The 14,438-nt window shown below is 34.9% G+C and overlaps 2 protein-coding genes and 1 long non-coding RNA gene across 3 annotated transcripts; 1 reads left to right on the top strand and 2 right to left on the bottom strand.

The window, feature by feature from the left end:
* Positions 1–4,363, top strand: LOC104884227 (hypothetical protein). Its single transcript, XM_010668845.4, has 7 exons — positions 1–166; positions 1,100–1,254; positions 2,461–2,531; positions 2,610–2,668; positions 2,748–3,200; positions 3,722–3,812; positions 3,935–4,363. The coding sequence occupies exons 2-7, from the start codon at positions 1,110–1,112 to the stop codon at positions 4,019–4,021; spliced, it is 906 nt and encodes a 301-aa protein (XP_010667147.2). The 5' UTR covers positions 1–166; positions 1,100–1,109; the 3' UTR covers positions 4,022–4,363.
* Positions 4,364–4,680: 317 nt separating this feature from the next.
* LOC104884228 (protein REVERSION-TO-ETHYLENE SENSITIVITY1) lies at positions 4,681–8,176 on the bottom strand. The gene is made up of 3 exons (XM_010668846.4): positions 7,918–8,176; positions 5,875–6,284; positions 4,681–5,281 (listed from the first exon to the last, which is right to left on the bottom strand). Exons 2-3 carry the CDS (start codon positions 6,169–6,171, stop codon positions 4,859–4,861), a joined length of 720 nt encoding a protein of 239 aa, XP_010667148.1. The 5' UTR covers positions 6,172–6,284; positions 7,918–8,176; the 3' UTR covers positions 4,681–4,858.
* A 1,618-nt stretch (positions 8,177–9,794) lies between these two features.
* LOC125495004 (uncharacterized) lies at positions 9,795–13,436 on the bottom strand. Its single transcript, XR_008968158.1, has 3 exons — positions 13,128–13,436; positions 12,164–12,228; positions 9,795–11,496 (listed from the first exon to the last, which is right to left on the bottom strand). It is a non-coding gene; the product is annotated as an uncharacterized LOC125495004 (long non-coding RNA).
* Between the last annotated feature and the right edge of the window lie 1,002 nt (positions 13,437–14,438).

Genomic DNA, 14,438 nt, shown 5'->3' with positions numbered 1-14,438 from the left:
ATTTAATCAAACGAGCACTTATTCTTAGCATCACCTTTTTCTCTTTCATCCTTCCGACGTACTATGAAGTAGTATCACCATTTCAGCATCACCATTCACCGCCAGGCCTCAAGTCCTTTTTCTCTGTAACTTTGACAGGCTCAATTGAACTTTGAACGACATCAAGGTCAGAAATTTATTCAAATATTCCTCTTCTTACTTTTCAATATTTGTCAATTTTTCAATTGCATGTATGATGAGATTGATGAATGAAATTATTTTTCTTCCAAATAGTAGTTGTTTCTCTTTTGTTAGGAAAATTTGAATGTAATATTGGATTCATGAATTTGGATCATTCTTCTACTGTTGATTTGGGACGTTGCAAACAATTAAATTTGATGTATTTATGTGTATGCAGATTGTTTTGCGAGTTTAGATATGAAAATTTTCCATTTCTAATACCCACTTAACGGCTGTTTATGTTAGTACATGTATTGGGTACTTGTTGATTTTGAAATTTGGTAATGGGGTTAGTGCTGTTAGTCCAATGTTGAGACTTTGAGATAGCATATTAATCTGGGTTTAGTTAATCTGTTTTTAAACTTGACTAATTTGAAATTTTGAATACATCTAATCTATTTTAGAATTATGAAAGATAATACACTAGAGCTAAGTTTCAAGTCCTTTTTTTCTTTTAAGAAGGAAAGATAGAGAAAGTGGAGATGATTTTAGTCCAAATTTTCGTCGAATTCAACCAAGCCTATTAGATTTTCTACTCTATTGGTCAACAATCCTCCATTTCATAATGTTGAAGGAATTTTTCTTAATCAAGAAGATAAAATAGAATATGTAGCTACTTCACATCCTACGATTTGAACCAATGAGGGAATGATTAACGGCAAGGGATGTCATAAATCTCCCTCAAGACATGGGGAAAAGAGAAGAATTATCTTGAATCAAAGTCGTTTTAACTTGTTATTTTGTGACTTTTGGGATGTGATAGTTTTATGAATTTTGTTTTTTTTCCATCTTCAATATTACTGCAATGTTTATGTCTGTTCCACCACTCTCTTAAATTCATGGATCCACCAGTGTAAGTATGTGTATGTGTGCTTGTTAGGCAGTAATTAATGGCGGACAAACCAAGTAGAGGCCTGGTGTTGTATGGTTACGGTTTAGCATCTCTCATCACCCCCTCACATTCTCATATCCATGCTGTTGCGTCCAGAGGTTGCTGTGGCTTCTTAGCCCTTGATCATTCCTCTCCTAATCCAGGTTACTCTACTAACTGTCACTTTCTTGTTACAAGTTTTCGCATTACAGCCTCGATTACGGATTACCCAGACACAAAATTTGGTTTATTTTTATCATTTATTGTCTAATCTGTTGCAAAATCATTAGATTTGATTGGCTAGCTTTCTAGGCTTTGCTTGATCAATCAAGAAATGATATTCTTTTTTAACAGAGTAGGAGAATGTGTTTGGAATTGGTAATATATCAACAACAGGTATAGGAATTTTTATGGTCAAAGATGTGCATATTAGAGTCGTTAATTGTTGTGTTCTGCTACTTTTCGATGTTGAGGTTTTTTACTGCTTGTATTAGTAAGCAGGCTCACTCAGATGTTATGTTCGGCTATTCAAGCAATTATTATCAGTATGATCATAATTCAGAACCAAATCAGCTAAGTTTATGAAGCTGGAGTTTTTTTGTGGGATTGATTTCAAATTCGAGGCGTCCAAATTTTCTGTGAGCATAGTGCTTGTCTGCATGACATGAAGCATATATGATTGTGCACTTAATGCTTTTTTTAATGTTAGAGTTCCAATTTATACTTGTTGCATTGAGCTTCACCATAGAGTATTTTAAGGCTTAGTGAATATCCTGATCCTATTTTGTCTAATAGGTCTTTTTTCTGCATGTTAATTGGTCTTTTTTGTGTGTGTTGGAAACGGAAATAAGAAACCATTTCAGCTGCTTGTTGTTTGTTATTGGGGGGGGGGGGGGAATGGTTTACGTTTCTTGAGGATAACTATTTCCATCTAGTTATCACCCTTCCCTATCGTAACACATTATGTTACCCTCCTCAATCCCACACTTATATGGCTTTCCTATCTGTAGCCGAGCCCAAACACACAATATAGGTAACAATTATCGTTACAATTCCTATTCCGTTTCATGAGGTGAATCAAACATGCACTAAGTCTAGATCTTCTCCGGTTTCCCTGTTTGTGAAATCTGTTTGTTTCTTAAATTTTCTGCTATGTTTCTCTTATGTCATATTAATAAATGATAATTTCCTCTTGTTTTTCCACTTGTCTTTTTAATGTTATTAATCAGTTTAGTTGATATTATTATTTAATTTATGTTTTACTATGAAATGCACTTGCTTGGGTGGATCTTTCTTTGGAAGTAGTGAAAAGTGCGAGAAGGGCATCTCTATGTAGTGTTGCTTACTTTATCACATATCCTTTATTTCAGAAGAAGAAGACGGGAAGCTAATCAGAGAACTGGCGCAGCTCTTGGATGCTAATGAAGTTGTTTGTACTACTGTAAGCATCATTATTTAGGAATACGAGCTTTATTGCTACATTAGACCTTGACAATTCATATTTAATTTTTGGATTCAGAATGAAAAGGCGGATGTTGGATCGGAAGCCTTAAAGCAAGTTCCCAGCATAAAGGAAAGGTAGAAACGATTGTTATAATGACAACTGAACAATTATTCTTCTATATAAATGTTTAAACCTGAGTGGCTCTTCTGACAGATTCATGGGAATGAGAGCTGCCATAGTCACCAACAGTCCTTCTGTCAAATGCTTTGGAGAGAAGCTTGGTTTTACAGTCTTGGAATCTCAATCATCTGATTTGGCAGCGAACGAGTTGCTAAAACTGCTTGGCTTTCAAGATGGAAAAACAGTTGATGATGACCATTTTGATCTAGTCTTTGTGCATATTGGAGCATATATGAAGGGAAGTACACAGAATGGTATTGACTATGTGAACAGCTTGGTTGGGGAGATATTGCAAGTAGCCCAACCTGGGTCTGAAGTCGCTTCTCGTTTGCATCTAACACTCATTATGAGCAATGGAGCTGTCACAATAGATGATCCGAACTTATCACTTATGTCCTTGCATGATGTAAACAACGCAGACCTCCAGTCCCTCTTCCCACGTCAAAGCTATACCCTGAAAGGAGTAAATCCAAGGAACGGCATTAGGTATTAACAGCATGTTTGGTATTTTTTTTAAGTGCTGGAAACACAAAACCAAATTCCTTCTGTTGCATGCTGTTTGATATGAGAGGTGAGGTAATGGATTCCATTCCTTGAGGGTTAATGTTACCTCCCAATTACCCTCAACCCTATTGTTAACAGACTATGTCATATTCCCCGATCCCACACTTATAGGCACTTGTTTTCCATAGTGGAATCAAATGCTCAATAAAGTATCAAGTATTGTTAGTTTGTTACAATTCATTCTGTCCATATGATTCCATTCTTTTTCCATTCCATGAGCTGATCCAAACACACCCTAATTTACTGGTTCTGTTGATTACCTTTCAAGATAGTAGATACACATGGGCACAGCCATCTTGGCTTTAGTGGTTTCGAGTGCAGTTTCCAAGATCTTCACGTCAGGGGTTTCAAGGGCTTGTAGTAAGAGAGAGAATGAGAGATGAAGCAGATACTACATTAAAGTGATTGAACTACTTCCTGAATCTGATAATTTGCTTCGACAGGTATCATTATCCGATTTTAATAGCACAATGGCAGGATGCTGTAACTCGAAAGGATATGGCAAAGGAGTTTTCTTTCAATGAATTCAGTAAGGTACATTTTCTAATACAAGATTTTCATAAAGGGTCTAGCATCTCATATGCTTTCTGTTTTGTCTTCTTCTTCCCTTCATGAACCTAAGATGATGTAACTTTGGCCTTCTACCTCTATTGCAGAACTGCGGAAACCTTGCAATCCCAGCTGACAGATTTTTGTATGAGGTAGCCTTTAAGCTATGGAAGGCACCCAAGTATGGAGCATAGAATGTAAGATGGAGCTACTGCATATAACAGACATGGATCTCTGGAGTTATATCAATAACGAATGCAGTGAAATTCGAGACATTGAATGCTGATCCTCGCCTAAGATTATCACACTCAACCACTACAGATTAATGATCCTAAAGAGCTGAATATACTGTTCTGAGATGGGAACGAGACAGAAAATCGCTGTATCAACTCTCTAAAAATAGTCTGCTGTAATAGCTGTAGGAGTTTAACTTATTTTGTCTTTGGAATACACTGCAACTACGATTTTAAAAGAAACTGCTTGAAATCAAACAAAAGAGGAGATATATATGTGAAGGTCAAAAAGACAGTTGCTCATTTATGTGGATTCATTTTGGTTGCATCCTCTCTTTTTTCTCTGTTTTGTTTCTGGGGCAAGTGCAAAGATCACTTTGACAAACATCTGTTATATTCGGCGCCTAAAATTACAAATTGCTGCCATAACTACAAAAATAATGTATTATTATTACATTCCATCTTAATAATTTCTAATCTTGAATTTTTTGGGATGTTTATACATGACTGGGTTATTTTGGATTTTGGGGAAATGAAGAGTGCTTCGGGTGATAAATAGAAATAAACTGAGGAAAACTTGCACCAATTGAGATTCTGAAACATCGGGGCACAAAAAAGAATGAGTAAAAACACATGATGATATTACAATTTCCAATCTTGATTGGTCTTAGTTTGTTTTAGGCACAATTCATGTACAAAAATCAAAGAATTTATAAAATGTAGCCTTCCAAAATGTTTGCCAGTTCTATGCAAACAAAAGTTTGCAATCTTATTACCAAATACCCATGCACCTAACACTTAACAGTCTAGTATGTCCTTGACAAAATAGGTTCCTACCACAAACCATGTAAGAAGCAGGAGAGAAAATGATAGCAGGGCAACCAAGAAGGGCCAACCAACCATGTAGATGCCAAGGCACAGTACTGCTACAAAAGGCAGAAAGGATCTCAAAACCGACATGCCGTCAACCCATTGTCCCTTGTATAGTACCAATGCTGCAATGTTAATCATGTTCCAGCTCATTGACCCGCCATAGCAAAGGCGGTTCAGACAGTTGGCCCCAAAAGAGTGACAATTGCACGTGAAGAGATTGTATGATTTGTTCTCATAGTGACGCATACTTAATCCTAGGGCATCATCCCAAGATATAGCAGTCCCAAACTCGTGATGTATATATCGCTGTTCGCATATGTGCCTTGATAGATTTGGCGGAAGGCAGCACTACAAAAAAAAATTATATCTTTTAGATTAAATGAATCACAAAATCATATTGATTCTTGAAGAGTAAATTAATCCACTTAAGAGCCGTATAGCTATTAAGAGGGTGATTGGTTGGGAAGAAAACAGTTTCTAGGAAAGTGGTTTCCCTATTATCCTTTGTTCCGTTTGCTAAGCATTGGAAATAGGGTGGAAATCATTTTTCTTTTAAAAGGAAGGCCACACGGTCCTCCCTATTCCTCACATTCCCCTTTCCTGTTCGATCTTCCTATCCAGTGATCCAACCTCTCCTTTCCATTTCCATTCTTCCTCTTCTCTCTAAGTTTCCAGGCAAGGAACTAAACCAAGTAAAGTTATATAAAAATTATGTTTTCCTTAAACAATGTTTTTCTTGGACAATCGTTTTCCATTAAAAATGCTTTCCATCTAACCGAACAGAGCCTAATACACCCTCATAGATTTAGAGGAAAGCTATAAGATCCTAGCTATATTAGCCAATAAAAATTATTGAGTAGATACATCTTGGCTAACAATGGAAGGGAAAGATCTAAGCATCTAACACAATTATAAATTTAAAAGTGTTAGCAGGGAAATACCTGTCTTCTGTCAAGTTGGTAGTACCGGGCCACTGCACCAAATGCGAAATTGTCAACATTTACAAGATTAGACCCAGAAAAGTCTAGAATAGAACCATCCTCCCGGCATATGCCAACATGTCCGATAAAAGGTGCCAACCATGAAACAACTGGAAGTGGAGTCCAAACTAAACAACATGGGAACTTTGACTTCTCTAGATCGATATCATTAAGAGGCCACAGCTCATCTAGCATCTTTACAGTTTCATCAATGCTACCTGCTTCTAAACCCATTCCAGAAAGTGTTGCAGGTATCATAAGGCTTTCTTAGATGTTTTGAGATGTATAACATATCAAATATTGATTTCAGACATATTCCATCTATCCGGATGTTGATCAGCATTCCCACATGCACATTCCAGTACAGGATCCTGAAAGAAGAAATTTAAGCAAAAGACAGCATGAGATGAGAAGAAACACAGATTTCTTTTCTGTACCAGTTGCTCTCACACATATTGATAAAAACTAATCAACATGTAGAAGCAAAAGCCTTTTGAGTGCATTTCAAGATAATGACCTCCATCGAATAGGCATTCAGTTCTTGAACATCATCTTTAGCCCAAAATTTTTAATGTCAATCGATTATAGTTAACGATGAAGCTCAGGAGTTGGACATAAGGTAAAAGCTTCTGTATTGACCAGAGTCTTGGTTGTGATCAATACCAATACCCTTCATGGATACTCCCTTCCTCCCGCCTCCGTTGTCTGACTGTCTCATTTTCCCAATCCCTCATAATACGAGGTAATTGTATTTGTACCAAAATAGAAGAAACTTTTGTAATACTCAAGCGTTACTATCCTCCCCCATCACTTATAAGTAGTTGCATATTGAGAACTCTAGTCATATACTCCATAGTAAGAAAGGTGACAAATTTTCCTACATATCCTAAAATGGTAAACTTGACTTTAAATCCCGACAAAGAATGTAGCTAAGTAGATGAAAAGCGCAACTGTGGACTTGCGGTCCATCTGTTTTATGCATGAAAAAGAAGGAAGTGATCTGTTATCACATTGCAAAGCCATGATAAAAATGATAGATAATTCAATTTTCAGTTAAGGCTGTAAACGGTTTTCCCAGAACAGCAAGAGAATAAGTTCCTTAAGGCGAAGAGAGAAAAGGTATTAGAATCTTGGACAAATGTAATCCTTGCAATTTATCGATCACAAAAAGACCACCTCACAATCAATGGTGAAATCTAAAAAAAAAGGGCAAATAACAAAATTTTGAGAGATGACCTGGTAGGTAGAACAACAAGATAGAGCAAGACTACCATGTAAATGAATGTACTTTTGCACCTACATATAGAATGTGTATATATATACAAAGTAAATTCATGAATATAGGATAGTGTTATGTTCAACATATACTGATTTATTATAAGAAGTTATAAAATTAAGTCCAGACAAGTTAGATAAGTCGAAATCAGTTGAACAAACACACCATAAAACATGTCAATTTTCTTAAATTTGGTAAAATTGGGGTAGTAATTTCTCCTAGCTGTCCTCAAATCCTCACTTTTCCAATTCAAACAAATATGTTTGCTTGTATTTTTGCCCATCCAAAAACCAAAGATACTATCTTTTTCCTATAATTTATAGCATCACAAGCTATATTGATATTTCATATCCATTTTTAGACTTAATTTATATTCTTCATTTGTCAAAACAACTTTTTCAATGCATAACATCTCCAAACAAAATCCACAATTTATACAAATTACTGAACACTCCCTTCCCCACATCAAATTAATCGAACACCAACCCAAATTTTCAAGATAAGAATCCCAAAATTAAAACGACAAAATTCCAACAATGCGATCTCCTAAACCCACAAAAGAATTCAACTTTTCTCACATACCCACAAAATATACCAATTTATACAATCTCAACCAAAACTTACCCAAAAAACATACATAAAAAAAACTAATCCAGATAAAAAGTAACACAAAAAACAACCAAACAAATATAGTAACTAAAGAAAATGCAGCTAAATAGAAATATTACCCAAGCAGAGAGGCGTGTTTGGAAGAACAGCTAAAAAAAAATCCTCTTTTTTTGCAATGGATGCTGATATTAACCTTTTTTCTGCTTTTGATGGTGCAAAAACCACCTACCAAACAAAGAGCTACCCCCTTTTATTTTCTTCATCACCCAACAAATTGCCCAAAAAAAATTAAATAAAAGAAAAAGTAATTAGGTGGTTTTGTTCTTCGAGGATATAGATTGAGATTCAGAAACATGGAAAGGTGCATGAACCTGTTTCTTCTTCTTTCAATTGGGTCCCACATACTCCATACTTTTTTAAGATTTTTTTTCTTAGGGTGGGTGAATCTTGTGATCAAGAGTCTATTGTAGTATGTAAGGTGTACCATTGAGATTTTGACATGTGTTTTGTGTGGTAGATATTGTAGTTAGGAATGGTTGGTGATTACTGTTGTGGTAAAGTTAGGAGAAGTTGAAATGTGTGATTGATTGTAGAGGAAAATAAGCTTTTTAGTTTATTGGTGAGGACCTACACTACAATCAACGTCACATTCTTCAAACGTGACTTTTCTGCTTTGGGTGCAATCTAAGGTTTCTATTGAAATTATTTGTTTGCACAGTTTTTCTTGTTTAGGCAATAGGGTCAAAATTTTAAAAAAGAAGCATGAGGGATGGAACTGCCCACTTTGGCCTTAAAATATCTGGGATATGGCCTGTGGGCTGTGGCCTATGAGAAAAGAGAAAATGCATATACACTTCATCTGACTAAAAATAGTAGTAGTATTATATGTTTTTATGTTTGCTGATGTAAAAAATGAAAAAATTTAAATGAACCTGATGTTGTGATGCACACTAAGTTAGTGTGCAACGGATCGATAAGTGATATTAATTTCATATAGTGACTTAGTGAGTTCTACAGAGATATAGTAAAATTATATACAATATAGTAGATTTTATTACCGCAGACCATATAGTGAAATTATATGCAATATAATGGAGAAATTAATTAAAATGTTTTAACATACAAGAAGATCTAAGTTGCATAGTATATATCATGACACTTGTTCTAACATATATAATGATTTAGTTTGTGCATGATATAGTGAAAATTTCTACATGATATAATGTACATCTTAATGATATAGTGAGTTTCTACGTGATATAGTGTTTCTGAATGAGAATTTATTATTGATACAGTGTGTGCTTGAATGATATAGTGTGTGTTTGAATGATATAGTGGGCTTTTGCATAATATAGTGGGTTTTCGCGTGATATAGTGGATTGTTCAGTAATGATACATGCTTTTGGCCTGGTGCACACTAATGTTAACGTGAACCGGGTCCACACAAGTCAGATTGTGTAAAAAAGCTAATATGAATCCGGTGCACACTAACTTAGTGTACACATTATCCATCTCACGTGAGTTTCAATGATTACAACTTTCCGTTTTTGCCGCGTTTAGTCTTCCACTCTTTTCTCTCTCCTGATAACTTCTCTCTCCTCTGATAACTTCACTTTCCTGATAGTGTATTTTTAAAATAATATAGTATATTTTGAAATAATATAGTGTATTTTAAAATGATACAGTGTATTTTAAAATCATAGTGTTTTGCTGAGTTTTTTGGCATGATAGTGTTGCATGCTATAGTGTATATTGACATGATATCGTGTATTTTGACATGATAGTGTTTTGTTGTGTTTTTTGACATGATAGTGTTGCATGATATAATGTGTTTTGACATAATATAGTGTATTTTGAAATGTTATAGTGTAGTTTATTTGTATATTACACAAAATTATTATAATCGATTGTTATAGTGATTGACATGATAATGTATTTTGACATGATATAGTGTATGTTCTAAACAACTGTTTTTGTTAAAATTTTAGGTCGAGATAATCTTATTGAAGAGAGAGAAAATCGCACGGATTTTGGAAAGCGGGAGTGACTAGTTTGTAGTGGGGCACGTGTCTAGGTCTGGTCCACACTATTTTTAATGTGAACCGGGTCCACACAAGATGGATTGTTGCTGATGTATGGCTTCAGATATTAATAACTTTATTAATAAGTTAAAATTATAAGAAGTTGGTGTAAAAAAATACATATATTGAGACGAATTTAATAACATCCCACAAGGCTATGTGCCTATGTTGTTCGTAAAATATAAATTATCAAAGACAATCAAAGTGTAAGTAGTGAATAGTAAACATTATGCAAATTATACAATTATTTATAAATGGATAAGATATATGTGTGAACAAATACAAAATTGTCAACAAAATAGACATCATAAGTTTTAAGTATGACGAGTTAGTAGGAAAGTGGTTAGTGTCATCAACCACAGACACGGTGTTTGGAATCTTGACGAGTTATCCATGCCTCTTGCCCCCAAATATATCCCTGTGAATTTCAAAATACAACCTTCAAGCTGACCATGAAGCTACTCTTATCTGTTGGGCAGCCAAAAGAAAAATTTTCGATTCAAAAAAGATTTATAGAGAGGAATGGCAACAAGGTTTGCCTACTTCCTTTAACCATGAGCTAAAATGGAACAAAATCTGGGAAGCTCCTTGCCACCCTTAATAGTTGAAATCGTGTATATGTCATTAAGACTGTCCCAGAACCCTTGAGATTTGGAATAAGTGAACCCTTCCAACCCAATTCTTTAATATCGACTTTAATAGGATCTTGTTAAATGTCGCCCTAGAATTTTCAGTTAACGCCCTGTATTTTTGTATTTGTATACATGGGTTGTATTTCCCTACCTACATCTCTTTCATCAACAATAACTCCGGCAATTATTCCGGCTAACTTTCCCATCAAGAACTTCGGGAATTTTTCCGGCTAACTTTCCGACGACAATAACTCCGGTAACTTTTCCGGCCATATTATTGCATTATTAATATTAATGAAATTTTATAATTCTTTTAATACACAAAATTGGACTATATTGACTTAAAAAAAATGCTCAGGCACCTTTATTAGGTGCCCAAACCTGTAGTCAGGCGCCTAAATAATGTCTAATAGGAAACTTTAGCCATTTGACACCATATTTGAGTTTTCAATCGATAATAAAATATTAATATAATCATGCTCACCCGCGAACTAAAAATAACACTAGGCCTCGCAAAACTCTATTGTGTGAACAAATATGAAACTTTAGTCATTTGACACTAGATTTGATTTTTCAATCAATAATAAATATTAATATAATCATGCTCATTCGCGAACTAAAAATAACACTAGGTTGACCAAGACCAAAGCACTTGATGTAATAAAAAAACATTGTTAGATTGTGCATGTAACGCCCCGACCTCTAAGCATCTTTATTAGGTTAATTAATCTTGATTATTAGCAGCGGAAGTCCTAGCCTTTGGTCGGTGCGTTACTGCCGTACTTTCCATTAGGAAAATACAAGGCAGCATACTTGCATAAACATATAATAACATGGAAACTTAAACGTACTAGGTTATATTAAAGTAAAACAGAGTTAATGTTAATTAAACTAAGTAAGTACTAAGTTACAAAAGCTTTAATTGTTTGAGTTATTCTAATAACATTTCCTCACTGCTAAGCCATGGCGTCATCCCCATCGGTACCTAAAACAGAAAAACAAAACGTCATGAGCCGAGGCTCAGTAACATACTACTCTAACAACGTAAATTCATTTCAACTCATTTTATTTGAAAATAGGGAGAAGAGAATATCGCAAACATCATTTCATAAACATATAACTTGATAATAGAAATCCGACCATTTTGAGATATTATCCTTTATAATCTTACATCATTTTTAATGGTAACTTGGCAAGTACAACATCATAACATCATAATCATTAATCCGAAAGGCGGTCACAACAAAGGTGACACTTGCGGTGCCCATAACATTAATCCGAAAGGCGGTCACAACAAAGGTGACACTTGCGGTGCCCATAACATATACATATCCGAAAGGCGGTCACAACAAAGGTGACACTTGCGGTGCCCATATCCGAAAGGCGGTCACAACAAAGGTGACACTTGCGGTGCCCATAACGTACTGCCAAGAACCGTCTTTCACTTTCATTTATCATGTTTCGTTATTTTTATATTTATGTGATAAAACATCTCTTAAGCATCATGAAAACCAATTCATCAGCATCATAAACATCATTTAGCAAAACATTTCATATCCCGCAATCCATAAACACATATCATCAAAACATTATGTAAAAGCGTCATAAAACATAGTTGGAAGGGGAATGCGGGTGTTAGCAGTAGACGTTACCTCGAGTCGCGATTATTATACTTGATAGCCGGGTGAGGCTTGTAATATCCCTTTTCCTTTCTAATCTATTCAAGGATTAATAAAGACGACTTATTAATATTTTATTCTAGATTTAAACTCTACGATCCATTTCCATCATGTGTCTATGAATTACTAGAGTGTTTATAAAATTAATAGTTATGGAACCTTATTACAACTTTTATTACTAAAACAATACTTCTTGAATTTAGTAACTTGATTACTAACTTATGTAAAACTATTTAATTAGTAATAACCATTACTTCTAAGATTCATGAAAATTCATGTTTAATGACTTGAAGGTATAATTATAGAACTTTCATACTTTACTTAAACTTTTAATAGTAACTAGTTATTCCACTCTAACTTGTACTAGAGATATTTCATACTACTTGATACCCATGTATAAGTGACTTATTTAATTTACAACTTAAAAGTGGTACTCATTTAATCAAGCTAAAAGTGGGATTATAATTGTAGATTAAGGTTATTAATATTATACTTAAAAATCCAAGTGTACTTAATTAGTATTACTTTATACTACATAAACTTAAGTTATATCTATGTGAACATGAAACTATAACTTAATTAACCAGAGATACCCATTATATATAGTAAAGGTGTAATATTAGTGATTATGTCATAATCTATATTATACTATAATTAGGTTGTATAATTATTTCATAAAATGAAATTTATAATATTAACTTAATTAACTAAGTCCAATCAACTTGATTTATTAACCATACTAAGTTTCTATATTTTAACTTGAGAGGTTAGAAGTACACTTATGCATAAACAAAACAAGATAATAATTCAAGGTAGTTTAGTTAATTAGTCCAACTTACTATATGGGTTATGTTAATTAATCACTAAGCCCAACTAACATAACTCAAGTTTTTTTTTTTTTCAAATTTATAAAAGGAGGGAAAGGTATGTAATATACCTTCACTAAGTGAAGTAACAAGGAGAAGACGGGCAGTGCAGTGGGGGTCGGAGCTCCGGCGAGCAGGTGGCGGTGCAGCAGCGGGACGGACGGCAGGACGGCGGTGCGGCGCGGCTGGCGGCAGGTGCGGCGCGGCAGCAAGGAGGCTGCAGCGAGATGGGGGAGGGGAAGAGTGCAGCGAGAAGGAGAGGAAGAGGAAGAGGAGGGGTGCAGCGTGGGGGAGGGAGAAGGAGGTGGCGGTGCTGGCGGGGTGGCTGGCTGGTGGTGCGAGTCTGGCGCGCAGTGAGGGAGGCCGACAGGTGGTGGTGGTCGGAGAAGAAAGTGGCAGGGTTGGGTGGTAGTGTTGAAAGTTTTCTGATTTTTGGATGGAGATGAATAGTAAAATCAGCATACTATTTATAGTAATTTTACGAACAAAGCTCAATTAAAATAATGGTGGATTAATGGTGAAGTATACTTGGGGAGGAAGGAGTTCTAGAAGCCTTGGGGAGCAAGGTCATGGAGCTTGAGGAAGAAGATGGATTGTGTGGATGGTGAATTTCCTTTTTTGGAAATTTTCTAATTCCTTTACTAATACTAAAATAGTGATTTTTCCTACTTCCTTTTTAATGTATTACCAATCTAACTTAGCTTATTTTATTAAATACTTGATTTTATTTTGTCGAATATATTAAAGAAGTGATTAAATAAAAATAATAATTTACTTAAGCTAATTATCAATGTTAATCAAGTTTGAATTTTCGGGATATTACAGTGCATAGGCCACATTTTTAGATGAAAAAGCATGACACAATACGAGGCAGATAATCCAACACAAAACAACAATAGAAAACAAAGCGCCAAACATGACACACATGGGTAATGTACTTATTGAATAGTATTATATGTAAAAGGATAATATTATATTGTAAAGATTGAGGGGGTGTATTGGATAATATTATATGTAAAGGGATAATATTATATTGTAAAAGATAGAATGGTACTTTACTAGTCATAGATTTGTAATATTATGTAAACATTATAAATATTGAATGCCAAGTTAACCTACAACAAGTTAACATAATAATTCTCCACACTTGTACAATACTAATGTGGTGCTTGTGCCTTGTGTGGATCCTAGCCAGCTCAACATGACACACGGACAAGCCAGCTTGCCATATCCAACCAACACACATTCAGGTGCGATTACATCTCCAATGCCATGTAGTTCTTTGCTACCAACACCACCGCCCACCCCCTCCCAAAAAAAGAGAAACTAAATAGATGCACATGTAATGATGTAATATCAATCCAAATAACGAATAAACAATG

The sequence above is a fragment of the Beta vulgaris genome, chromosome 2 (genome assembly GCF_026745355.1).
Source record: "Beta vulgaris subsp. vulgaris cultivar EL10 chromosome 2, EL10.2, whole genome shotgun sequence".
NCBI classification, from domain to species: Eukaryota; Viridiplantae; Streptophyta; class Magnoliopsida; order Caryophyllales; family Amaranthaceae; genus Beta; species Beta vulgaris.
The sequence above is the reverse complement of the archived record's forward strand: the minus strand, read 5'-3'. Positions and strand labels throughout refer to the sequence as shown.

Coding starts and splice junctions, on each gene's coding strand:
- LOC104884227 (XM_010668845.4), top strand. CDS start 1,110: ATGGCGGACAAACCAAGTAGAGGCCTGGTGTTGTATGGTTACGGTTTA. Junction 2,532..2,609: donor ATGAAGTTGTTTGTACTACT/GTAAGCATCATT, acceptor TTTTGGATTCAG/AATGAAAAGGCGGATGTTGG. Junction 3,201..3,721: donor AATCCAAGGAACGGCATTAG/GTATTAACAGCA, acceptor TTGCTTCGACAG/GTATCATTATCCGATTTTAA.
- LOC104884228 (XM_010668846.4), bottom strand. CDS start 6,171: ATGATACCTGCAACACTTTCTGGAATGGGTTTAGAAGCAGGTAGCATT. Junction 5,282..5,874: donor ACCAACTTGACAGAAGACAG/GTATTTCCCTGC, acceptor TTTTTTTTGTAG/TGCTGCCTTCCGCCAAATCT.